This window comes from Cololabis saira, chromosome 14 (genome assembly GCF_033807715.1).
Source record: "Cololabis saira isolate AMF1-May2022 chromosome 14, fColSai1.1, whole genome shotgun sequence".
NCBI lineage: Eukaryota > Metazoa > Chordata > Actinopteri > Beloniformes > Belonidae > Cololabis > Cololabis saira.
In genome coordinates this window covers 18,722,545-18,749,204 of record NC_084600.1, presented here as the reverse complement: position 1 = coordinate 18,749,204, position 26,660 = coordinate 18,722,545, and the positions used below count along the sequence as shown (strand labels likewise).

The 26,660-nt window shown below is 42.3% G+C and overlaps 1 protein-coding gene across 1 annotated transcript in view; it reads left to right on the top strand.

Annotated features, from left to right (window-relative positions):
• fgf11b (fibroblast growth factor 11b) overlaps positions 1–26,128 on the top strand; it is a 60,257-nt gene extending 34,129 nt beyond the window's left edge. Inside the window, exons 2-5 of the mRNA XM_061740034.1 lie at positions 499–609; positions 1,612–1,715; positions 18,796–18,994; positions 19,087–26,128. Of these exons, the coding sequence (XP_061596018.1) occupies positions 499–609; positions 1,612–1,715; positions 18,796–18,994; positions 19,087–19,223 (551 nt within the window). The 3' untranslated portion in view covers positions 19,224–26,128. The remainder of the gene's footprint in view (positions 1–498; positions 610–1,611; positions 1,716–18,795; positions 18,995–19,086) is intronic.
• The last annotated feature ends 532 nt before the right edge of the window (positions 26,129–26,660 follow it).

Here is a 26,660-nt window from a genome sequence, read left to right as displayed (position 1 = left end):
GCCATTTACTTCCAAGATTCAATGATTATCACTACTATTATTATTATTGTAAATATAAAAACAAGGCTTTTGTGAAAGGGAAGCCTTGTTGCCAGCATAAGATGCTGTGAGACCAGTCATGTTATAATATGCACAAGTTACACATCTATCTATTTTGAACTGTCCTGATTGAAAACAAAAACAACAACAAAACAAATACAGTGGATTTTATCCTCTTGCGTTTCCAGGGTGCAAAAACAATGATTTTCAAAAAGAATTTCAGATTTTGATTCGTCAACGCACATTATGAATTTCCACTTCCCATCAGTCCGTTGTACTTTAGCTCCGTGGTGATGTCTTTCTGTTAACAGATATGTGTTATTGTGTGTGGTGCAGTCTCATCACACATTCATGCCATTAGTCCTGTTTTAAGGTGTTGTAAATCAATGGATTTCATTTCTGCTGTGAACCTCTGAAAGTAACGCATGCCTGATGTGGTGTTTTTCTTTTTCCTTGCAGAGCCCCAGCTGAAAGGCATTGTTAGCCGGCTATACAGCCAGCATGGATACTACCTGCAAGTTCAGCCGGATGGGACCATTGGCAGCACAAAGGATGAAAGTAGCTCATTTTGTGAGTGTGTTTGTTTTTTATTTAGGGCCTAATTATTTGTTTGAGAAAACAAATATTTAGTTAAGTACCATTTATGGAGTCATCTGAAAGAGAGGGAAAGGACAAAAGCATTTAAAACAATCTGTTGGTCCTTAGTGGGTTTTTGAAAATAGATTAAATGGAACCTCAGACAACCAACAACACAAGAGATATTAACACTTGGCACTTGACAAAATGTTTGACATTCACATTATAACCCTTCGTATATTGACAGTCATCAGCAATTACTTATCCAAGATCATTGCTGATGCCCTTCCTCCTTGGCATTGTGTTAACACACACCTGGACCAGCAGACTGCCAAAAGTCTGTTTTTATGGTCGTCCAAACTTGCTGTGAACAATTAATCGAGTTTATTTGATGGCAGCTACTTAACCTTATAGCTCTTATGAAGACAACGAGGATCTTTTTTTTTTTTAAACAGACTGCATCAGCAATTTGGCTTTGCTTTTAATTTAGAAATAAAGAAAGACAGTAAATGTCAAATAAAATCTTAAAAATCTATTCCTTATTCACATAACTGTTACGGAAATGTTGAAACCATAAAGTGGTCTTTCACGCCACCAGTGTTGCTTCTTTAAATTTTCCAAATCAACTTTCTAGACCCAGAAATGTGTGTTTTTATTTCTTCATCAGACTAAATTGCTTCTTGGTGAGACTTGTATCATCGGAATCATTATTTTAAAGATTTCTATGCTGTAAGTGGAAGTTGGAATGGCAGAACATCTAAGTTATTACCCTCATTTGGAGGCTGTGGTAAGGCCCTTAAAGGTGACGTGGTGTACTGTTAAAAAGTTGAACTCTAAGAGGTTGCTGCATTTGGGCTTTTGGGAGCTGGAGCCATTCAGCTTGCGACAATGAAGAAAGACTGTTGATTTACAGTGCTACAGTTTGATGTAAAAATTACCTGATGTCCTATTTTTTTCTCCCTCTCTCTCTCTCTCATACGTTATTTTCTGATTTAGCACAGTTCAACTTAATTCCAGTGGGACTGCGGATTGTGGCAATTCAAGGGACAAAAACAGGGTTGTACATCGCCATGAACAGTGAAGGATACCTCTATACCTCGGTAAGCATACTTTACAGATCCGTCAAGTATCTGGACACATTGGATGTTACCCATGCCTAGAAAAAAATGACAAAAGAAATAATAATTTACTGAAAATCAGTGACAATGCTTTTGAATTGTGGTTCTATAGAATTATTATTAATTATTATTATTATAATAAATAAATTCAACAAATGAAACTGGCCTGAACAAACTAGTTGGTACCCTTAGAAAATAATGTGACCATAGCGATATGTTAAGTTAAAGTGTGTCCTGTGATTAGCATCACAGGTATCTTCAATCTTGCAATGTTAAAGTTAAAGTACACAATGTAAAAACTAATTTCTGAGAAAGTAAAAAACAGCCTATTTTTTTTTCGAGATTTTTCTGCTTGATAAAGGACAATATGAAAAGACTGAGGAATATTAGGCTTATTTCCAGAAGTGCTGTTTTTGCATTGTAAAACACCATCTCTAAGTAGCTTGATGTTCCTGTGATACATTTGCAAATTTGATTCAGAAGTTTCGGATCCTCTGGACTGCAGCCAGGCTGGACGTGGCTGCAGGAGGACAATTGATGACAAATTAAAGAGATGGATAATATGAATGACAACCAAAGAGCCCAAAACAATTTACAAATTGATTCAAGGTTAACTCTGAGGGCAAGGCACATCAGTGTCAGATCACACCATCCGCCACTGTTTGAGCCAAAGTGGACTTAATGGAAGTTGGCTGAGGAGGACTCCACTGTTGACCAGACTGGAATTTGTCAAAATCCATGTTGACAAGCCACAAAACTTTTGCGAGACTGTCCTTTGGACGGATGAGAAGAAATTGAGCTTTTTGGCAAATTATATCATCTCCGTGTTCACAGATGTAACGATTAAGCACTCTGGAAGAGGCTCGGTTATGTTCTGGAGCTGCTTTACTGCGTCGAGCACAGGGTGTCTTGAATGTGTTGAGGGTTAAATGAAATGTCATCACTATTCAGGCGTTCTGGAGTAAAATGTGCTGTCCAGTGTCTGAAAGCTTGGTCACAGTTGCAGGCAATATGTTGTCCAGCAGGATAATAACCTAAAACACAAATCTAAAAGCACCTAAGTATAGTTAAGAACAAAACATTGGACTATATTGAGGTGGCCTTCTATGAGCTCTGCTCTAAATTCTATTGAACATCTGTGAAGAGATCTAAAATGATGCAGTCTGAAGAGGAAACCCTTCAAACCTGAGAGAGCTGTAGCAGTTTGCCTGATGAGGACCGGACCAAAATAGCTGTTTACAGGTTTAGAAGTGTCATTGAGAGTTACACATATTGCCTAATTGTAGTGATCGTCTTGAAAGGTTATGCAACAAAATCAGGTACAGGATACCAATTAGCTTGTGAAAGCGAGTTTCATACGTTTTTGTTTTGTTTTTTTTACTCCAAGTTACTCCAGTGACCATTGGTGGGGTTTTCTTTCTAAAATGGAACAAATTTGTCCACGTATGTAAAAAAAAAAACAACGTATTTAATCATTCGTTTATGCTTAAAATATGTTGTAACACTATATAAGACTATATAAGACCAGAATACATTTGCTCTCGCACTTCCAATATAATTAAACCGGATCAAGAAAAGATATACTTTAGATTTTGATCAGCTACAAGATCTAAATTGCCACCAGACTGAAGTGAGTCACATTGATCATCACAATGTCACAACACCATTTTCAGATGGATAAGCTTGGATGTTATATATTGATATAAATCATCCACCTAAATGCTGTATTGGACCAAACCCCTGCCAGAAGCTAGTGGCTATGTCCTAATGGAGCAGAACTGTTTTGGGACCAAGACAATATTAAGCAGGTGATTTTAATACTGAAGTTAGTAAGTATCAGCATTTTTTTATGTGCATGCTCCTCACATCTTTTTGCAGATAAATCATTGCCTACCCATATAATTGACAATGAATTTAAGTGAGAACACCAATTTAGACCTTATCATCCGCTGTCGTTTGGAAGTTCAAGGTCAAGCTGTCTGCCGGCTAGACCTCTGTTTAATGTGTGAATACGTAGCTGGTTTAAGATAACAGAGAATTTATACAGCCTGTGACAAGTGTACATGTAGATCTTATACCATCTGAGTGTTTGAGTGTAATAAAAACATAATCGAAACAAGAAATGAGTTGTTTTAAGAAATTTGATTTCATGTGAAGAGTTCATTAAAAAGCCTGGAACTACAGCTCTGCAGATTTTGAATCTCTCAGGATAGACTGTTCCCTCAGTCCCTTTGAGAGAGTTAATGTAAAAACACAGGCTGATCAATATTCCAGACAGCAATCATGACACTGATTAGTCAATGTCAATGCACACAACCGTAGCGACATGTTTAACTGAAGGTGTATGCCTTTCTTTCTGTCACGGCCATTGTTCCCTCACCACTTCTGCACTGGATAACTGCACTGATGTTAAATCTTAAATGATGGCACATCTACATGATGAGCATGTGTCAGAGCTCTTTCAGAGGCTTTGCAAAGATCACATGCACTGTTTCAGCTCTGAGTTCATAGGTCTGTGATACAGAACAGCTGTCTTCTTGTGCGATGTCATATTTTTCATGGTGCAGCTGATTTGGGGGTTGTGTGAAAAATGTTTCATCTCATTTCTTCGCTTATGTGTTTCTACCTACTTCAATCATAATCAGGTTCATGTACTGGTGCTGGAGTCTATCACAGTTGTTAATGAGGAAGGGGTCGAGTACATCCTGGACAGGTCGCTACACCGCAGAACATATTACACCAGTGTTCCCCAGTCCAGGTCCTCAAAGGCCATTAGAGGTTTTAGATGTGTATCTCTGACAGATTAATGGATCACCATCAGCTTGTCATCAAGGTCTACAGAAATGTGTTAATGAGTCATTCATTTTAACCTGGTATTAGAGCAGCGAAACATCTGAAACATGCAGGGCAGCGGTCCTGGAAGACCTTGACTGGAGGATATTGTATTACATTGTACTGAATAAAAACAAAAGCCACATGTGGAACAGATGGCTTTATATTTGACTACATAATACTTTGGTACACAGAGGGGTATGTGGTTCCACCTTTGACTTCAAGGTCCAGGTCCAAATAGTCACATCTATACCTCCTTTGTTTTATTTAAGGTCTTTGGGGCATTCTCTGGACTTTACAGGATCTGACCATGAGGTGAACTTTCTGGGGTATCTGGTCCTTGGCAACACTCTTGAATGTTTTCTACTTGTGTGCGAGCCTTCTCATTGTAGAGTGGCGGACCCCAGTTGTGGAGAGCAAAAAGGGAAAAACAGGATACGTGGGAAGAAGAAAAAAAAATCATTTGACATGGTTTGCTGCCCAGGCAACCACTCACCCCCACACTGACATCGAGAGCTAGGCTTCCTCAGTAATGGACTACAGCACCACCATAGACAGTGTCACCACCCAGAAACGGATTACCATGTACCCCAACCAGAAGCCCTGGATGAACAAGGATGTTCATCTACTGCTGAAGGCCCGCAACACCGCCTTCAGATCGGGAGACGCACAAGCCTACAGTACAGCCAGGGCTGAGCGGAAACGGGGCATCAAGAAGGCCAAGTACTGCTACAAACTGAAGGTGGAGGAGCACTTTTCCAACTCCAACCCCGACTGATGTGGCAGGGCATTCGGGTCATCAGCGACTTCAAGCCCACCAACCCCACACCTGGCCCGTGCTATTGTTCCGACCTGCTTCAAATCCACCACCATTGTGCCGGTACCGAAGAGCTCCACACCAGCCTGTCTCAACGACTTCCGCCCAGTGGCCCTCACCCCCATCATCTCCAAGTGCCTAGAGCAGCTGGTCCTGGGCACACCTGAAATCCTGCCTGCCCCCCACCCTGGATCCCCACCAATTTGCCTAGAACAGGAGCACAGAGGATGCAGTCTCCACAGCGCTGCACTCTGTCCTCTCACACCTGGACAGCAACAATACTTATGCCAGAATGCTGTTCATAGACTTCAGTTCATCATTCAACACTGTCATCCCGTCAAAGCTAATAGTCAAACTTGCGGACCTGCGCATCACAGCTCCCATCAGCAACTGGACTTTCTGACCAACAGGCCAAAACATGTCCGGTTAGACCACCACTGCTCCTCCACACTCACCATCAACACTGGCGTTCCACAAGGCTGCGTGTTGAGTCCATTCCTCTACTCCCTCTTCACCCACGACTGCAGACCTGTACCTGCACATCATCAAGTTTGCGGACGACACCACCGTGATCGGCCTCATCAGGAACAATGATGAGTCGGCCTACAGGGAGTTGGATCACCTGGCTGTGTGGTGTGAGGACAATAATCTGAAGCTCAATACATCAAAAACCAAAGAACTGATTGTGGACTTCAGGAAGAATGCTGTCACTCATCCACCCATCCACATCAACGGTGTGGCAGTGGAACCTGTGACCAGCTTCAAATTCCTGGGGATCTACATTTCACAGGACCTCTCCTGGACAACAACCTGCTCCAACCTGGTCAAGAAGGCTCACCAGCGCCTCTTCTTCTTGAGGACTCTGAGGAAACACCACCTCTCTTCAGACGTGCTGGTGAACTTCTACCGCTGCACCATCGAGAGCATCGTTACCAACTGTATCACAGTCTGGTACGGGAACTGCTCAAGCGCTGACCGGAAGGCACTGCAGAGGGTGGTGAAAACCGCCCAGCGCATCGCCGGAGCTTCACTTCCTGCTATGAACACCATCCACAGGAAGCGTTGTCTCAGGAGAGCAACCAACATCATCAGGGACTCATACCACCCAGCACACAGACTGTTTGCCCTCCTGCCCTCTGGGAGGTGCTACAGGAGTCTACGCACACAAACCACCAGGTTCAGGAACAGCTTCCTCCCTACAGCTGTCTCCCGGCTGAACTCTGCCCCCCCATCCCCCCACCCCCTCTCACTCACAGACACCAACCCCCCAGAAGTGAACGGGGCTAGTACCCACTAACTCTTTGCACTATTCTGCACATAATATAATGGCACTGGACCTTTTTACCAACTACCTCCTAGCACTACTGTAAATACTTCCACACTGTGAATGCTGCAATCATCCATGTACATACTGTAACTCAAATCTGTTGTAAATCATATAATCACATCTCATCTGTTCATAATAGATATCACTCATTCATGTCTGACCTGCACCTTATAACAACAGTTATTTATTAATCTGCACTTTGTACATACATATTATATATATATATATATATATATATATATATATATATATATATATATATATATATATATATATATATATATGCTGTACATTGTGTTTATTTCACTGCATAAGCACTTCCGGTTAGATGCTAACTGCATTTCGTTGCCCTGTACTTTTTGACATGTGCAATGACAATAAAGTTGAATCTAATCTAATCTAAAGAAAAATAAAATGAAAGACGATGATGACTTTTGTGAAGTCTGCGTTTTGCACATCCACACATTCATATTTAATGATACATCCTTCCATCAATCAGAAACCATACGCACGGAGATTCTCCAGGGGGCCGGCGCGATCACGCCCAGCACTTTCTTGCTGTGAGATGGCAGTGCCGCTGCATGAGAATCAGACTGGACTTGGACCGGGTTCAGGCAGAAAAAGAAAACCCTCTCAAGTGGGACGTGGCACTTTTAAACAATGTGCGCTGGCCTTTTATTCATTAAGAGCACGCTGAAAGGACAACAGCAAGAACAAATGCTTTTGTGTGATTTATGCCGTCTGGAATGGAGAGGGAGAGAGAGCTAGACAATTGGAACACAGAAAGTGAGAGGTACTGATGAAAACCGTACTACTTTGTCTGCTTTTCATGGGAGGATTATACAAAGACGCCAGGGCAGCACGTCAGCGAGATGATGTGGGTTAATCTGAGAATAAGTACCTGAGCAAGAGAAAAGAGACAAAGTAAGAACTGTCAGGTTATAGAAAGAGATTTTGTGGGGCGGCCAACCGAAAGCAACCTTTTTTTCTTTTTTCCTGATAGATTCGTGATCCATTTTGAAACAGAGTTCCCCTTCAAAAATTGCTCAGGGTTATATTGGAAAGGAGCTCTTGTAATTCGCTAAGGTATGAAATTGCAAACGATACACAATCAGCCGCTTTGCTCGGTGTCCCAGAAATTTTACAGTGGGGATATTTTTAGTTGGCAGTGGGAAAAAAAACAGCTACCGATGGTTCAGGGTGGGACCCTGGCTTGAATATAATGATGGCTGCATAGGTCAGGGGCTCCAGCGAGACACTGGACTGAAAGAAGAAAGAAAGAAGAAGTTCTTTGCAAAGTCAAATATTTGCACATGTCCTTTTTATTTTTTTTTAGATTTAGTGAGCCAGGGATGGCTAAATTACACACACACAAAAAAAAGAAAAAAGATCATCCCCTCCCTTTTAAGCTCAATGGGGTGGATGCTACATCTACGCAAAAAAAGACCTGTTTGATACTTTACAAGAAATTTCAGGCGACATGGAGGGTTTGAAAGCTAACAAACAAACTGTTGGGTAGAGAGAAGCAACAAAACTGGAGACATGTTATCGCAAGATACAGAAAAATAAAAACAAGATAAGGAAGGTGAACTTGGGGAAATTACCAGAGAGACTGGCCATGTTTTAAGATGCACCCAAACATAATGTGGTGTTAACCAAAGCACAGTAGTAAAGCAAATTCAAGCCCAGATCCAAGGAAGTTGAGACACTGCTTTACAATCATCAAGGGCCCCCTAACAGGTCGCCAATTTATCTCAGCTTCAATAGATATCATCAACAATTTTTCAAAAATGTTCAACGACATTAAATTGGAACAATAAATACAGATATGTTTCCATGACAGCATTCTGCTTTGTAAGTGTGTTTGAACCTGGACCCTTTCAGCAGCCCGCAGAGGGCAGTAAGTGTGCAGGTTTCCTTTCCTAAAACATCAGAGAATTTAGACGCACTGCTGAAAAAAAGGAGTCATGTGATATAAAACGATGGGCATCCGTATTTTGATCCTTGTGGGGAAACTCTAGTCTCCAATGATGAAAGGTATTTTGCAAGAAAACGTTGCTTCTCCTGGCTTCCATCTACACAACCATCACCCAGGATGCTTTGTTGAGGCTTAGTCACAGCTCATAAGCCAAGTCAAGGTGGTGCTAAGTAGCTTAAGTCATCATTGGCCATTAAAAGACTATCCCCCTAATTATGCACAAATGTGTTGCTTTCTCCCTGATGTGGTACATAAAAATTCACCCCTGTACAGTTGATGTGAAATGGAAACGAAAACCTGGTGTGGCTCCCGTCTAAACAGGCCCAGTGGTGGACATTAACAGAGTAAATTTACTTGAGTACTGTACTTAAGTACATATCCAGAGGATTTGTACTTTACTTGAGTATTAGATTTCTTTGGTACTTATTACTCTTACTTGAATACATTTCCAAGACAAATATCTTTACTTTTACTCGAGTAAATTTCTAGGAAGGCTGAAAAGTACTCGTTACTTTCAGGTCTGCTCTTTTTTCTTCTTCCCTAAAATCCTATTGGACACAAGCTGTTTTTGTCAAAGGAGGAGACCTATCACAGTGCACGCTCTCCACTGGGATGTACGTAAAGCGGAAATACGTCAAGCCTCTGAATGGCTGAATGGGGAGACAGTTTGTTATGCTCTATATTGCTATATTGTACTGGTAAATGTCCTTCCTGTAAAGTTAAGTGACTTCAACATTGAGTTATTGAAAGCAGAGATGTAGTTTTTTGTAAAGCAGTGGTCTTTGAGGGGGATCCAGACTTAGTTGGATGGTGCAGGTTCATTTGGTTTCAGTTCATGATTGTTAATAAACTCTGCAGCATCTGCTGTCCTCTTATGATCCCATTCATTTGATTTGTTTTTGGTGTTTCTGCAGGTTTTATATAACATTGTGGTTCTAAAAGCAGCACATCAGTGCAGCTGGTTTCAAAGAGTTAATTCTCAGAAACAAGAGTTAAAAGATCCTTAAATTAATTTAGAAAAAATATAGTAATTTACTGATGTGGAAAATAAGAAATTTACTCTTACTCTTACTCTTGCTTAAAGTAAATTTAAAAGCATTTACTTTTGGATACTTAAGTACCTTTAAAAGCAAGTACTTTTCTACTCTTACTCGAGTAATATTTTGACTGAGCTACTTTTACTTGTAACGGAGTAAATTTTGACCAGTAGTATTTGTACTCTTACTCAAGTACTGGGGTCGAGTACTCTGTCCACCTCTGAACAGGCCCCATATATTTCATGACAGCATCAGGATCCACGTTATCTCAAGTTTCTGCCCACAGTGGCCCCACCCGGATCCCGACAGGGCATGTGTGCTGGGGAGTGTCGGGGTCTTCGTCTGAACTAACTTTAACACTCGCACTGGGAGTGTTTCCTGAAGTTGTGAGGGTGGCATTGTATGAGGATCTCTTTTATAGATGAATGTCAGGGGTGTGTAGGTTAGGACCCAGATGCAGGAGTTCCAAAAATAACCAATTACTTTAAACCAAACAAAACAAAAGCGCTACTTAGCAGGATACAAAACAAAACAAAACATGAACCTGAAAAACTCCAAAGACTAAACCTGAAACATGGAGGAAGGAAACATTACAGACCAGCAGGGAGCAATGGAAAGACAAGATAAGATATACACAGAAGGGTTGACGAGACACAGGTGCACACAATCAGGGTAGATGGGAACCAGGGAAGTCAAGACAGAACTGAAACACGACGACGCAAGTTTCAAAATAAAACAGGAACTAAATAACAAAACTGTGACAATGAAACCCTGAATTGGAAGATTGTCAAATTGAGTTAAAAACCTTTCCTTATGACCAAAAATATGCAATGTTGTAACTAATAATAGTCTTTGTTGAATATCTTGAATTATTTTGTATGCCTTTGATGAGTGTATAGCATCCTCATCTGTGACAGCTAGAAGGTCCCTGGTTCAAATCCCTCCTACAGGCTAACTGTCATACCGACCTTACAATAGATGAGTTTGCACAAAACCAGTTGCACTGATTGTTGATGCTAATTATTACACCACAAGGGGAAAACAACTTTTAAAGGGAAAGAAAAGGAAACTAAAATGTACAAGTTTTAGTGTAACCTGCAAAGGTCCAAAAATTTGGAATGAGCTTGGTAGTGCTATAACAGAGTCTGGATCTCTCTCAATTTTTAAAAAAAGATTAAAACAAAAATTATTATTAAATTATGTTTCTTGTTAAATTTTTTATGTACTAATACCTGATGTATTATTTTTATAAGAATATATTTGTATCTTAGAGATCTTCTTCTTTTTTTTTTTTTCTTATTTAGGTTATAGGGATATAAGGTTATTATACTGTATGTATATGTATTATATGTGTAATTTATAGTCGTTCTGCTGTGTGTGACTGGGCCCCTATTCATAAGCTACAGTAGCTTCTGGGGAGTCCCATTTTACAAACCTCGATTATTATCTGTATTTGTGTTTTTTAATTATTTGTAAATAAACTAAATTCAATTCAATTCAATATGTCATGAAATGTCACAATTTGTAAGAGGCAAGGCAATGGTATATGCCACCTCTTGCCCACTGACTGCTGGGAAAAGATCAAGCCCCTCTGTGAGCCTGAAGGGAATTAGACACGGATGATGGGTGGATGGATGAAATGTTATTATTTCTTTCTCATTCTTTTTTATATTGACGTTTTCTCTGCTATGGTATTTAAGCAATTGAAAATGCTAAATAGCCACAAGTCCGTGTAGTGCCATCTTCTCATCTTTCGTTATGCCAGCATCGCGCTCATATGAGAATATTGTGTATAGACCAAACACATGGTGCTAGATTTTCATTAACCGCCAGATTCATCCTCCGTAAAACTCCTCTATAAATGCATCTGTGCCCCGATGACTTATGTAACATGCCTCTCTCGCAGATTGTGCGCATGTGTCTCTGCAACAAAGGATTGTTGTGAATAAGCTTTACGCTTCACATTGTCATGAGAGTGGGTCGCCGGAATGGGGATGTTGTGGTATTACTGCAGCCGGGCAGATTTCACAGCATTTCATGGATTACTCAAGGAGCTGATGGGACAGTCAATAGATGCAGAAAGCCCATGACCCCTGCTGTCTACACAGAGGATTGCAAACAGTTGCGTGTCACCATTTTGATCTCCAGAAGTGGAGCCAGAAGTTTTAGAGGCATTAGCTCTGGTTTCATGCTGCGGCGTGCACAACGGAGTGAAAATAAACAAGATATAGAACATTAGTCACAGTCTCAACTTTCATTTCTAATCATTATATAGAAATTAGTGCAAGATGTTGGTTGGGTTTGGAGAACTCTCCCCCATGAGTGTGCATTATTAGTGCTTCACTGCCTTTGTTTGGAGGTGAGTGCACTTCCACTGCACGGCAGCATGGAGAGTAAAGCTTCCTGAAGCACAATAGATGTAATCAGACACAAGGGATGAAGAGGGAGGTGGTGTGTGTGGGCAGGGTGGATCGGGACGATCCTCTGCATCATAAAAAGGTTCTTCCTGTCTTAGGGATGCTGGGCACGGACGCTGCACATTACCTTTCTCATCGGCTGTCATTCAAATGCTTCTTTGGCTTGAGGCACGCAGAAGGGAATATAGTCATCTACTCAAGTCTCTCTACGAGTCACGATTGAAGAATATTTTTTTTAACTCATTTTCAGCCCAAGCACTTATTGTTTCAATGGAAACGTTCCCTCTCCCCCCTGCTCATCTCCAAATGTGAAAAACACTGTCAGCAATTATTCATCTGTGTCGGAAAATGTGTCGGTTTGAGGTATATTGTCCGTAAGTGCACCCTGTTCCATCAGGACGTTTTTCTTCATCCTGACTTTTCGTTCTTTCACGTCACTCCATCGGAGATCTTAAATAAAAAAACAATATTTGGGTTTTATCAGGGAGAGATTGCAGGGGAGTGATTGTGAAGACTAATTATAGTATTTCTTGGGAGAAGGGTTATCAATGGTGTCATCTAGCTGAAGGGTGTTTTGCTGGAGCGGTGGATTCTCCTTCAAGAGGGACAAAAGTGTCAGATCCTGGGGTGCCTTCCACTTCCTCCTCTGAAAAGCAGTCCAGCTTTTGGCCCCGAGAGAGAAGCAGGTCTCTCCCTTTTTTTCCTTCTTAATCTTCTTTATTACCCAGCTGCCCCTCTGTCCTCTCCGAATGATCTTCTGCTCCCCTTCCTGTCTTTCCTACCTTTTCCCTTCTGTCCCCAGCACTTCCCACCCATCTTTCTCTCCAGCCTGATTAATAATGAATGAAGCGGATCATCTAATCGATCCCATCCTCTGTGTTAGCACAGCAGAAGATATCAAACCTGTCAGTGAGGCCCAAAATAGCTGGGCCATGTGGGGGTGATAGTCGCGTTTTTCAGAGTTTGTGTCTTCTTTTTAAACCGTAGTGAATCGGGGATAGACTGTGGGTGGAGAAGCGGGACAGTCATGAGGAAGAGAGGGCACAGAGTCTTGTAACGCTTTCCCGGTGAAGGCAGGACGCCTCCCTGTGAAGGAGAGAGGTGATGATCTGTGATACGTGTGAAGCTGCAGGTCTCCTACACAGTCCCAGTCTCCTTCTGGCTCTTTATTAAAGCTTGTCCATGCCAGGCTGTGATCTTCTGGCCCTGTTCTGTCATCCCGAGTCTCCCAGAAATTCTGCACTCAGCCATTTCTGCCCTGCTGCTCTCACTTAATCAATCCAGTGGATTGGCTTTGCTCCCTGACAGGGGAAGGACCCTGTCGAGACGAGACCCTGATGGAGACTAAAAGAGATGTATATCTGTCGCTATTGGTTAACATCACCAGTGGACATTATGCAGGGTTCAGTAGTCTTTATGTTGAGGACAGAGAGGGAAGGGGGGGGGGTGGGGGGCACACTGCTGAAACATGATCTTTTACAGGGACTGACTTAACTGCTGGATTTGGTCCAAAATCTCTCAATTTGATTTTTTGTGTGTATTCTGATTTAGCCAGTCACAAAGACATGATTCTCTTTTAGGGACTGCAGAAAGATGGATTCCACTCTTGTTAACGTTGACCATGCACAGCAACGTAGGGATGTCCAAAATTATGCATTTCAGGTTAGTTGATGATTTCAAAGTGACCATGAGTGTGACCTTGCATGCTATCAGGGTGTTAACCCTGAAGTGAACTGGTCACGTGTCCAGAGCATGAACGGTCTTCCACCCACTTTCACCTTGCAGAGGTTTCCTAAACTCTAACTTTAAGTCTTAACCACCTGAGATTTAAGAGCTTCAATGTCTTTTTTAGACCGGTCTGGGTATATGGCTTCAATTTTTCCTCGTCTTTGGCGACTCTGCATTGATTATCTTTCGGTTTGAGTAATTTATATCAACAATTTTCAATTTGGCTTTTCTCCAGTGCAACAGAATAAGACATTATACAAGACAAATCTAATAAGTTTGGATTCCAGGCTCAGCTTAAGGAAAGAAATTACTTGGAAACAGTTCTGATAACCGAATGATGTATGTAATTTATAAAGCATCGATGCCAAGAAAACAAAACATATTTTTATTTGTGTCAGCTTCTTAAAGACACTGTTTGTTTTGTGCTATTTATAGTTCAATGTCTTTGCTTAGAGAGAGAGAGAGAGAGAGAGAGAGAGAGAGAGAGAGAGTTCACAATACTGAAATTCTTTCAGCCCAGCCCGTCTTTAAATGCAGCTTCACGTCTTCTGACTGAAGCTATGAGCTCTCTACACAGCTGCTTTTGGTGCTTTTGGAGCAAATAAATCCTCTCATGAAGGAACGAAATGCAGACTAATTGCTGGACAGTCCACGTGACTTCAGATTAGTTCATTACACTGGAATTTACAAGCAGAGTTAACGTAGACATGCTTTGCTGCAGAAATACAGTCACCGGCCAAATGAAATCGGAGTTCCTCATTTATATGAAAAACACTGTACTGAGTACAAACTCCTGAGGCATGTGTGAAAAGCCTGATTAATACTCGCGCTTCAAAGCTACACCATAGCTGCCACATAGGCGTGAACTCGCAAGAGAAATAAAAAACATCAGGTTTCTTGCGGCCTGTGATAGATAATTCTGGAGGTGACCACTCGGCAACGCAGAACTCTGCGGAAGGAGTTTCACGCTGACGGAGAGGCTCCGCGTTGCAATGCCGTAAATTCAATGGAGAAGCATAAATTTTACAGATTGGCAGTTTTGTTCTTCGTTTTCTTTGTCTTTTCCAAGTCGGGCAGAATGATAGTTTACCACAATGTCCGTAAAAAAGACTGATGCTCAACATTCATCAGCTGCAACTCGCGTAAAATAAACCTTAGTTGCTCTGTCTCTAAGCCTGAGCTACATAAAGGAGGTAAACCCAAGGAAACGCAGCGCTGTGAGCAACGGTGCTGCGGGGAAAGAACTGCCTCCGAGCGCTCGGTGGTTTAATTACAGAGCCGTGTAAACAATAATGCAGAAGTAGAGATGCCAGTAACAGCGTAGGGGCTGGGTGGACCCTCGTGCAATACAGTATCATTCTCTTAATTACACTTGCACACAGACTCGGAAGGAACTTGGAGCAGACAGGGTAAACCAAACATCTTGGAGAGTAGGCTGCCTCCTTCTGTGTCTTCATGTAGCCCCAGATAGAGTTGATGCTGCTGAGATCAGTGCTCTGTGGAAGCCATGCCAACATGTTCGGGATTACTGCAGAAGATAACTCCTTTGGACATGTCGTATCTTTGTGGTCATTATCCAGCTTTGAGGCCGGTCAGATGCCTCCTTGGTGGTACTGTATGATGGGCAGATACATTCCTGTATTTGTCAGGACTGAGAACAACATCGGGCCCCTGGGTGGCACAGTAAGTTAAGCAAGCGTCTCATATACTGAGGCTACAGTCCTCCTGCAGCGGTCGGAGGTTTCGAATCCCGGCCTGCGCAGCTTTGCTGCATGTCATCCCATTCTCTCTCTCTACCCCCTTCCTGTCTGCAACTTGAATAAAAGGGTCACTAGAGCCACAAAAAATCTTTAAAAAAGAACTGAGGACAACATGAATCCTAACTAAATCACTCTAATCAGACTTTCAAGGAACTTCCACCGTGGTTCACTGTTCCCTGTTTCCCTGGCTAAACTCCTCCAGCCAAGTATTTGAAATTTGGGCTCATCAATCCGAACATTTTATGTAATTTTTCTGCACCCCAGTTCCCATGTTCTCGCACACACTTGAAGTGCTTGGCTTGTCTACCATGGCGACCATGACGACCACTTCTGGCTGGACTTCTCTGGTCCACAGAAAATGGGTGTTCCAGGTGGTTCCCACTGGTGTCTGCAAGTTCAGAGCCAATGGAACTGCTTGACATCTTCAAAAGGAAGTGGGCATAATATGTCTTTCATCTGCTGTGCTGGAAGAAGTCAGTCGACCCTTGCGCCTGTGGTCCCCAGCGTTGCACAATTTTCCATGCTTCTTCTAATGAGCCTGGACAGCACATCCTGACATCTCCATCTGCTTTGCCGGGGGAAGACCATGCTGATGCAGTGTAACTACCTCATGCCTTGTTGCTGTGCTTGGCCTTGGCGCGGTGGATGACGTGTGACATGTCATCGTCTTCTACAACCACGAGTTTTCATTACCCACACCCTCTTCCTCAGCAGTTCATGTTTCTGGTAATGATGACTATGTTTCAACGTAGATGACATGAGTGGTCATCAGCACCTGTTTGGTGAAACTGATTCATCGTATGTCTGACTATGATCCTGCAACATCCTAGACTCTGTGCAAGTGTACCAAGTGTTGATGCTGTTTTGAAGGAAAGAGGGTGTTGCACCTAGTGTTAAAATGATTTAGGTTTATGTTAGTGCTGTCAAGCGATTAAAAAAATTGACTGATTATAATCTAATCGCTTCTTTAATCTCACCTACAAATTGCTGACAAAAAGCCCTCAACTTCAGGCATTTTCCTTTTGAATTCCCATTCTTTTGAATAGCCATTTACATCCACTTGGCAAGAACATTCTCCAGCCTCTCGCGTGCACGTGGTGATCTCCTCGAGTCTAGTTTGGGGAAGAGCATTGCTGTGGCAACATCGCTGCTGCTAACGATAGTTGCGTCTTAACTCGCGACCAGGTGCTTTGCGTTTATGTGGCTAAACTTGAGCTGCTTTGGTGGTGAGCAAAGTCCTTTCCACAAAGACACATATCACTCTACCTTCATCAATGGTGCCGTTGCAGCGTTTTAGAAATGTAAATTCCCCGTTCACTGGACCGACAACTTTCACATGCTCCTCCATTTTCATCTCTCCACTACCCCCCCCACCCTCCAGGCCTGTCCAGCTACAATGGGAGCGTACCAGCGTTGCTAACCACACCCAAACACGGTGACAGCCAATCAGTGTCCACTTGTGGGGTGACTGACCGTTGTTTTCCACCCCCAACTCAAGCACAAGAAGCCCACCGCACAAAAACAGATTTCATAATAAAGTCAACTCGCAAACAGAAAAAGTAAAGTTAGATTAAAAAATAGATTAAGCAATTAAAAAACAACGCGCTAAAAATGCCCGTAATTAATTAATTAAGTTAAGCAATTAACGGGCTAATTTGACACCTACAGTTTATGTTCTGTTTAGTCAAATAATTCTAATAGCATTCTTACTTTACAGTATTTCTTCACACCTGTGTAAGACCTGGGGCCTGTACTACGAAGCGGGATTTGGGGTTAGCGAGGTAACTTCAGGTTTTACCCTGGGTTTTCAGGACTACGACGGTGGTTCACTTCTTACCGGGGTACATCGCCATGGTAACTTATGCTGAACAGCTAACCTGCTCCGGAGCAGGTTATGTTCGAGATACAGATCGCCGGGTATAAAAGCACCGCCCACTGACCAATCAGCTCTCTTGGAAAATGGCATGCCCTTTCGAAGAGAATCCAGTGGAGCTCGGTGCGCGGATCGTGAGAGGATCCCTCCGATCTTCTTTTGCTGCAAGTAATGTCAATGCTATTTCATTGTGCTTTTGTATACTGATATCATCCTAAAACAGAGAGTGATAGAAACACTAAAGCCTTGTACTTGTTGTACTTCTAAGATATGAAAGTGAGCCTACTTACCGCTTTGAATTATGTTTTTATATTTATTTTTTATTTGCTCCCATGTGCGTTTCACTCCGCTGGGGTTGCAGCTGAAGGAATGAGGCTACAATTGTCATACACGCCATACGAATACATCTAAGCAACACATGCATTTAACAGAATAGACAACTGTAATTATAGTCAGATCTACTTATGCCCTAATGATGGGGCAGTGATGTTTATATCCCTATGAACTTACGCATTTATACAGTCAGCGATCTTTTGCCAGCTGTCTTTCCTGCATTTTGCAGCTGCAACTGTGTTGCTTTTTGCCTGTATTATATGCCTATACTCATCATATTTCCGTAAAATTATTGTTTGCTCTTCGCTACTGAAATAAGCGGCTCTGACAGCGGACTTCTCCATGCTTGCGATTGGTCATGCGCTGAAAACACCGCCCCTTTTATGTGCACGCGCTCATATCCAGATTGGAGAAACCTGGGTTGATATACCGAGTTGATAACCACCGTCGTGTGACCGCTTAGCGTGATTGCAATTGTCCGGGTTAGTGAATCTGGATAAGGAAAAGATATCCTGGGTATGTTGAACTTGCTTCGTAGTACAGGCCCCTGCTGTGTAATGTATGAAAACAAATCTTTGTTTGGAGTTTTGTGTCATCAAGCTCTGTGTGTTCTTGTGTGAATGTTTAGCAGAGATGCTAATGCCACGTCACACAAATAATAATCCCCCTCGTCTTGTTGTTCTCAGAGGGCTATGATGTCTTTCAAAGAGACTCGGAGTCCACTTTTATTTTGGTGCGTCCTCCCCCTCGGGAAACCCGTCACCTAATTAATGTGCGTCACCACGTGTGTCCATGTCATTTTTATTTTATTTTCCAATTGTCTGCTGACACAAACGGGATTTCATCTTCAAAGAGAGCGGCTGCAGTCAATCCCGGGACGTTTGCACATTATTTTTCTTCTTCCGCTGCACTTTCTAACGTGAATGAATCTTTTTTTCCGTCTCTGCTTTTTCCTCTCAGGAGCACTTCACTCCCGAGTGTAAGTTCAAGGAGAGCGTGTTTGAGAACTACTACGTCACGTACTCATCCATGCTCTATCGCCAGACCCAGTCCGGCCGCTCCTGGTACATTGGCATCAACCGCGATGGCCAGATCATGAAGGGCAACCGGGTAAAGAAGACCAAGGGGGCCGCACATTTCCTGCCTAAAGTTTTAGAGGGTCTGTGTCTTGTGTGTCTCTTTCTCAGCATTTCTACAGTCATTTATTAATCGTCTTCAAAATGATTGAACAGCTCTGTCTTTGTCACACAGTTGCGATGTATAAGGAGCCGTCGCTACACGAGCTCGCCGGTGAGCCGGTGAGTCCTCCCCGGAAGACAGCCAAGACGTCAGATTCACCGACCCTAAAGAATGGACAGAGAGAAGCTCCCAAGGCGGACGCTTCCTAGCACAGGAGCCCGAGGGTGGGGACCAAGGGCAGCAGTGACGCTGGGAACACAGTGGTCCATGATGCACTGAGGGGAGGGCAGTGGGAACAGCTGTCGGCACCCCCCCCTCGCCACATTCCAGAGGTGCACTGCACGATGCTGAGGGACAAATGGTCAGCAGTCCATCAGCAGCCGACAAGGCCCGAGAGAGAAGCCCTCCCCACCCCACCCACCTATATCTAACCGCAGACCCAAACAAACCCCCTGCCACCCCTCCACCTATGTCTCCTTATATCACAGGTTCCTTCAGTTCGTGGCAGAGCTTCTTTTGCCGGAAAATGTAATCTGGTTTTAAATTCCCCTTTCAGTGTTCACCCTGTTGTTGTCCAAAGTCACTCATCTTCCTCCTCCCCAAGCCCCCGAAGCTGGTTTGGCTCAGCCACCTCGCTCCCCCGGCCTCTGCCCACCAGCTGCGCAAATCACCGAGGTCGACCAAAGCTCACAGCGAGATGAAACGGTTCAGGGAGGGATCCAGGCCTGGGTCGGATCGGGTCACTCAGAGGTTTATCTTACATCAAAGCCAAAGCCAGATTTTTTTGCCTCTTTTATTTGGTTTTTTCTCGTTATCTTGTGACTGTGAGACTGTGATTCTAAAACACAATCACTATAATAAAAACACTGAAAAGATGAGGTCAAGGACAATAAGAGGTCAATAGACAGGAGGTGATGAGAACACTATAAATAATACACTTAATAATAATAAGAACATGATAAATAATAATAATAATAATAATAATAATAATACATGAATAAAAATGATTATTATTGCCGATTTTAATACCAACACTAATGGAAAAAGGTCAGTATATTTACAAAAAAGCCAGAAGACAATTCTCAAAAGACAGAAAATAAAGAGTGAGTTCACCTTTGTGATAGCTAATTATTGCACTGGCTCATTAAAGCCTTCAACGGAGCAACTGGGACCCAAGTTAAACCCAGGGTGGAACTGAGCTCAAACACCTGAAAAGGGAGCAGCGATGTACACTTCAGTCAGCATCTGCTGTCAGCATAAAACCAGGTTTGAAGCCCAACATCAAAGCCAGTGAGCCTCTGAGCTGGAGCACTTGTTATTCTGAGGATGTCTGGCAGCTTATCCACTCACTAGCTTTATCAAATCACCTTGGAAGAATTGCCCTCAAAAAAAAGAAAAAAAAAAAAAAAAGAAAGAAAAAGAGACTTCCCCGACTGAATGTCTTGGTGTCGCCGGGCTTTAACCCCCTGTGAGTGAATGTTTGTGGATGTCCTGTATATGCCTGTACAGAGGATAGATAGAGGAACTGAGGTTACCCTCCTCCGTGTCCTTCAGACGCAGCACAAGATTGGCTCTTTGATACGTGCGCATCTGTGAATAAGTGATTCTTCATCCCGTCTCGTGGACCATTTTCACTGACTAGTCTATATTCATTTTTAAAAAAAGCATGAAAGAGGATTTCTGGGCCGTCCTCATGGAAACTCAGCTGGAAGGAGGCTCATTAATACAATGCAATCAACCGATGTTTCAGGTGAGAAATATGTGCTGACCTGATGGAAGCTGAGGTTTTTTTAGATGGGAGCAGTCAGGGGATGTCAGGGCTGTTGGCTACTGTCTGCTCTGGTAAGCCACTGAGCAGATAAAAACATAAATAAAAAAAAAAACAACGTCACCTCTGCATTTCATCAAAGTGAGTGTGCACGGCACCACCAACAAACACAGATGGCAGTACAGTAGGCCTGCTGTTTTGTCCTGGAAAACAAGGCCAACCTTGAAGCAACACTGCAGATGATTTCAGGAGCCACCTACGGTTCTGATGCGGTCCAGAACTGTCAAAAACACCATTTGTGGGTTGCACCTGGCTCACAAGTACAAATACAGGATTTGTTTACCACAGAAATCAAAAAAAGGACAAAATAAGGAGAGCCAAATCAATTTAGAGCAACAGGTATAGTGGAATCCCAGTTTCCAATTCCAGTGCAGCTAGCCGTAGATGCTGTATCGCTGCAAATAAACATGCATCCGCTGAACATTTTAATTGTGCTGCAGTCAAATACAGTAATCCCTCGTTTTTCGCGGGGGTTACGTTAAAAAAACAACCCGTGATAGGTGAAATCTGTGAAGTAGTAACCTTTATTTTTTTTACAATTATTATACAAGGCTTCAACTTGCGGAGATCGGAGATCAGCCCCGCCCCCCCGTGACCCGAGTAATTGGATTTGAACGAGAGAAAATGAATTATGATTATGAAAAAATATATAATAAGTACAGTAGGACAAATTGTCACTGGCGCTTATTTCTCTCTATATCTCTTCTGACTGTGCCGCCCCATCCTGACTTTACTCTGCTCTGTAGCGTGTTTTTCTTGTGTTTTTTTGAGAGAAGAACATAATTATGGGTAATTGTTGTCGCTCTTTTTTCTTCTGGGCAGAAAGTGTCTTATAAACCGACATGCCACCACCATCGATTATATTTGAGAACTGTAGCGGGGAGACTGTTTAGCCAATCAGAATGCAGAACACAACACACAATGCAAATCTGTGAAGCAGCGAGACCGTGAGAGCTGAACCGCGTTATAGCGAGGGATTACTGTACGGTAACGGGAAAGGACTGTATGCAACTTTAGCTCCAACACTTTAGCATCATTTAGCCATTAGCAGATAAGCAACTGTTGCCATGATGCTATCAGTCAAACAACAACAACTAGTCATCAAAATGTACTTTAGAAACTCACTTGGCCGCCTTTAGCCTACCCACAAATCAACGTGGAAACATTAGTTCCAGTTTCAGCACACATTGTAGTCGAAGTCCAACGAGTTGTGAAATGATTGGTGAAACAGTTAAAGATCAAATTAAAGCGTGGTGAAGTTTACTAGCCAATCAAAACAAGAAATAAAGACAAGTCAGTTACCAATAACACTGCTGACTAGTCTAGCAACAAAATTACAAATTGAGCACTGGTCCTGCATGCCATTCGTTCTTGTGGCCTTCACCAACGACCAAGCAGCGGTCTCTTCCACCCCGTGCTCAGTCTCTTTATTTTTCCTTCACCACCTTCACCAAACTATCATCTCAAACTGAAGAAAAGGAGAAATCTGCAGTCTTGCTTTGAGCGGTTGCTGAAACGAACCACGTCTAAATCCCAGCAGGTGTTTGAAAACTCTTAGGTTGACAAAATGTGACGATGGGTTCAGGGGAAGAACGAGGCCATCTGAATGTGCTGTCATGAGGGTGAAAGTAAGTCAGAAATTGCGACTGGAATTGTAAGGAGGCCGTCACATGGAAGCTTGTTATTTACAGAGTGAAGGATTAGCAGGTGTATTCTTGAGCGCTAACGATAAGGACTTCATGAGGCGGAGCGAGCAGCAGAGTTTTGGCAGCGTTGTTTTGCAGCATGTAGATATGATAATGAATGTGAGACAAAGAGGCACGCGAGGCACCGAGCGCTATTTTTGACAGGGGGTCTGTGGAGGAAATTAGTTGGAGGGCTTTTTTTAATGCTTTTTTTCCTATTAAGTCTTTAATTTTCTGGGATTCTCTCAGGAGAACATCACTACCCTCGTGGCAAATCCTGTACTATAGACCTACAAACGACTGTTTCTACAACGCTTGCGCTCTCGTCTCTCTGGGGAATTTGGTAAACTTTGGTTTCCAGCTGTGCATTACTAACTACTGCATGATATCAAAGTGTTTGCACAGCAGGTTGCGCGCAGGGTTTGTGTGTTTTTGGAGCGGCTCGGGATCAATAAAGAGAAAAGCGAAGAATTGGAATGCGTAAAACAGTGACTGAGTGACAGCAAATGAATCTTAAAAGCCCAAATTTCTCTCTTGGAGTTTCTGGCAGTGTTAACTACTTTAAAGAGAAAGAGAGACAGAAAATTGCAAATGTGTCTAAATCCCTCAAGATAAAAAACACACAGATTCAGGGATCACTTTTGCATGAGAAAGTAAAATCTTCATCCAAACTTCAATCAACCGACGTTATTTCGATCCTTACTTTCAGTGAGCCTTTCCTTCAGGTTCCTCCACAGATTTTGGAGCTCCGTTAAAGCCCCCTGTCCGTGCACCGTTTACAGGGAAAGATGCCACAGGAAGTTGTCAAATTGTGATATTGCAAGTAGAGCGAGAAGAACGTGTAATGTTATGTAGCTGGAAAAAGTAGGAAGATGCAAGATGGAAACAGAAAAGTGCATTGTTGACTGAGAGTCCCCGAAAGTAAAGCAGGTCTGAAAATGAAAAAACAGCTTGAGAGTATTAAGATCTCCATTTATGTGGTTTGAAGGAATCAGAAAGTGCTTTTGTTTGTTCTAGGAGAATGTATTTATTGAAAGTTGTAAATATTCTTCCAGGTAACGTGGAAAACCAATATGCTCACATGCTGTACTGCCATTTGTGTGCCCATACATGAGTCTAAAGTAACGCCCCCCATCCCACAGAAGCTGTTCTGTACTACAGTCTGTTAACATCAGGCCATCCGCGTAGCCGTCGACTCACCGCGTCTTCGCATGACCTTGGCGTGAGAGACGGAGAGTCCATGACCACTAATGAGGAAAGAGCAAAGAAAAGAGGAAAAGACAGAATTGAAACAGTGATCTATAGACTGAATAAAACACAAACAGCCATCCAGCGATGGGGACAGATTTCCCAACGGTCCGCTGCAGTCAGAAAAATCCATTTGTCCGTGATGAACTCACACGGCTCTTATTTGATTTTTACTTGTAAACTTTGTCCCTTGCAGTTTTCTTCCATTTAAAACAACACAAACACCCACAACTGTAGTGTCATTTAAACACAGACACCCAGAAAAACCAGAGGAAAGTAAGAAATAACCTCCCAAACCCACCCAAAGGAAAAAAAAAGTCTGAACGGTATTACTGTAAAACTGGAAGAATGATGCACCTTACTAGAAGCTATATTGCACTGTACAACCAACATCCAGGAAACTATCTGGATCCAAGCCAGGTATTTGAAGTGTATTTGAACTTACCAACAACACTCTGAACTCTGTGTTATTGTAACGCTATGCCAGGATATGTTTGAGTTTGTTTTTTTGTGTACTACATGAAAGCATTGTGAACTATGCATCGTTTGGTTTCAACGTTTCTGCATGTGGAGCTTATCTTAATGTCTTGAGTGATCTGTTTAGTCATTTAAAAACGTGCAGATGAATTCCCTGCGCAGACAGACACAAACAATCCAATCCACTGTTACCTTCTCACCTGCTCTGGTCGTTTCCTGTCAATCCATCTCTGCAAGTGTTGCTGCACAGACTTTTGTGTCTTTTGTGTCCAGAATACTCAAACGTGCACCACGCTGTTTGATTAAAGCGTAAAACTGTCTCACTAGCGCCCTCTAACGGTTGTGGATGGTCACTACACGTATCACCTCTAACGAGGACAGAGGGGTTTGAAGGGGCTTTCTGTGTTTTTACATTTGCTGCTTTTAGATATTCTGACATTCATGAGTCCCTGTTACATTTTGGTGCTTTAATAACACGCTCACATGATGAGCATGGCAGCGGGTGTGAGGCTTTTGGTTCAGAAATATAAACTGCAGCAGTTCCGTGCATTTGATTTGATCTTTCTACTCATATTATGTTATTTTATTTATTTTGCTTCCAAAATTGCTAATTGTTTAAGACAGTTGAGAACATTAGAGCCATCAAACGAATCATTTATAAATAAGCCACTAAACACCAGAACTAAATCAATGTGCAGGTTTTTAATTTTCAAAGCAGAAGCTGATCTTTAGCTCCAGTTATGTTTCTGAATAATGTTTTTATCTTGTTTAAAATGCAGAAACCACTTATGTTGTGCCTGCAGAGTATTACTGCTGTTACGTGACCTAGCGGATCTGTTGTGTGACTGGATTCGTTGTGGAAAACAAAAAAAAAACATATAACAAAGCTGTATGCTTATAAGCATAACTTTTCTGGGTGGACAAAATGTACAGAAATGTGTGCGTCTGCTTTACTATATCCTCTCTTTTTCTCTGAAATGTGCTAATCTATGTTTATTTTTTTTTGTATTGCCTTTTGTTTGTCTTACTTTGTCATTCAAGCCCATCAGAAGGAAGCAGAAAAGTTGTTTCTGTCTTTGTTATTTATCTTTGTTCGGCGCTGTCGTTTCCACAGTTATTCAAATCCCGAGGGAAATTCATCCAAACTGAACCTCACTGTTCGACTAAGCTGTGTGTGAAGTTTAAGATGCAGTGAATTCCAGCGAAAACATCAAAAGGACAACAGCTCTGAAAGGCAACGTGCTTGTGCCTTGGTGTTTTGGTCATGCAAGTCTTCCAGAATACTCCCGCAATGGCTTCCGTCCACTCTTACGGACTCTGGACTTCTCTCTCTAAAAACAATCCCCTTGTCTTCCAAAAACACTGACAGATTTTTAAAGGAAAAGAAGAAGAAAAAAAACTAGAGAAAAGAAAGAAGCCATAACTAAAACTGGGATGTGGCAGGCCTGACTTCTGACTATCACCAGGGATTTAGACGTGTAGGGCTCCTCGCAACACGAGCCCGAAGACGCAGCAGAACCATTCTGTACTGTTTTGTCTGAACACTTCAAGCGACGGCAAAGCAGAGATGGAGACCAGCAATATGCAACGAGAAATACCAGCCTGTTTACCCAAGGAGGACAAGCAAACCCAGCAGGTCAGTTAAAATCAGGATTTGCAGGCAACAGTGGACATCAGTGGTCTGCAATAACAACTCGTAACTGTCCAGAGTGACTTCCTTTTTTTTTAAAGCATGCATTCATTGGCTCCTTAAGGATGACTCCCTCGCAGTTTCGACAGAGACAAGCCCTCAATTCACCCTCTCTCCGTGTTTGTCGTCTGATCTGTGTACATTTCTACTACAACTCCTACATGAAATGAAAGGAGATGTCTTATTCTGGAATATTATTCAATAAAATAACATATATTTCTATGATTGTAACCAGTGCTCTTTGATGTTATTTCTCCTTTTCCAGTTTCCTTTTAAAGCCCTGCTATGTAGTAATACCACATCTTACCACAAGGAGGCACATGAAGTGTCATCCCCCATAGGACCAAGACGGAACATCCAGATTTTGGTACTCTCACAAAATGCTGTGTTTGGTGCTTTAATACGTAAAATTGAAAAACGCCACATATTTACGTTAATGTTGTAATTTTTTGGTGTTTGTTTTTTCTTTTTTTTTCTTTAAGTGACATTAGACTTTAAATATCATATTTGCTACATGGTGTTTTTGACATTTTGACAAATTTGACATTTGAGCTGTCAACTGGGAGCTAGGAATGGGCGATATTTTACCGTTCACGATATACCGTCAAAAAAATTCCTCACGATAAGAATTTGTCGTTTCGCGGTAAAAACGATAAATTCCCGTTGATGATGTTTTTGTGTAAAGCTGATTTATGGTACATGAAGGAAGGAAGGAAGG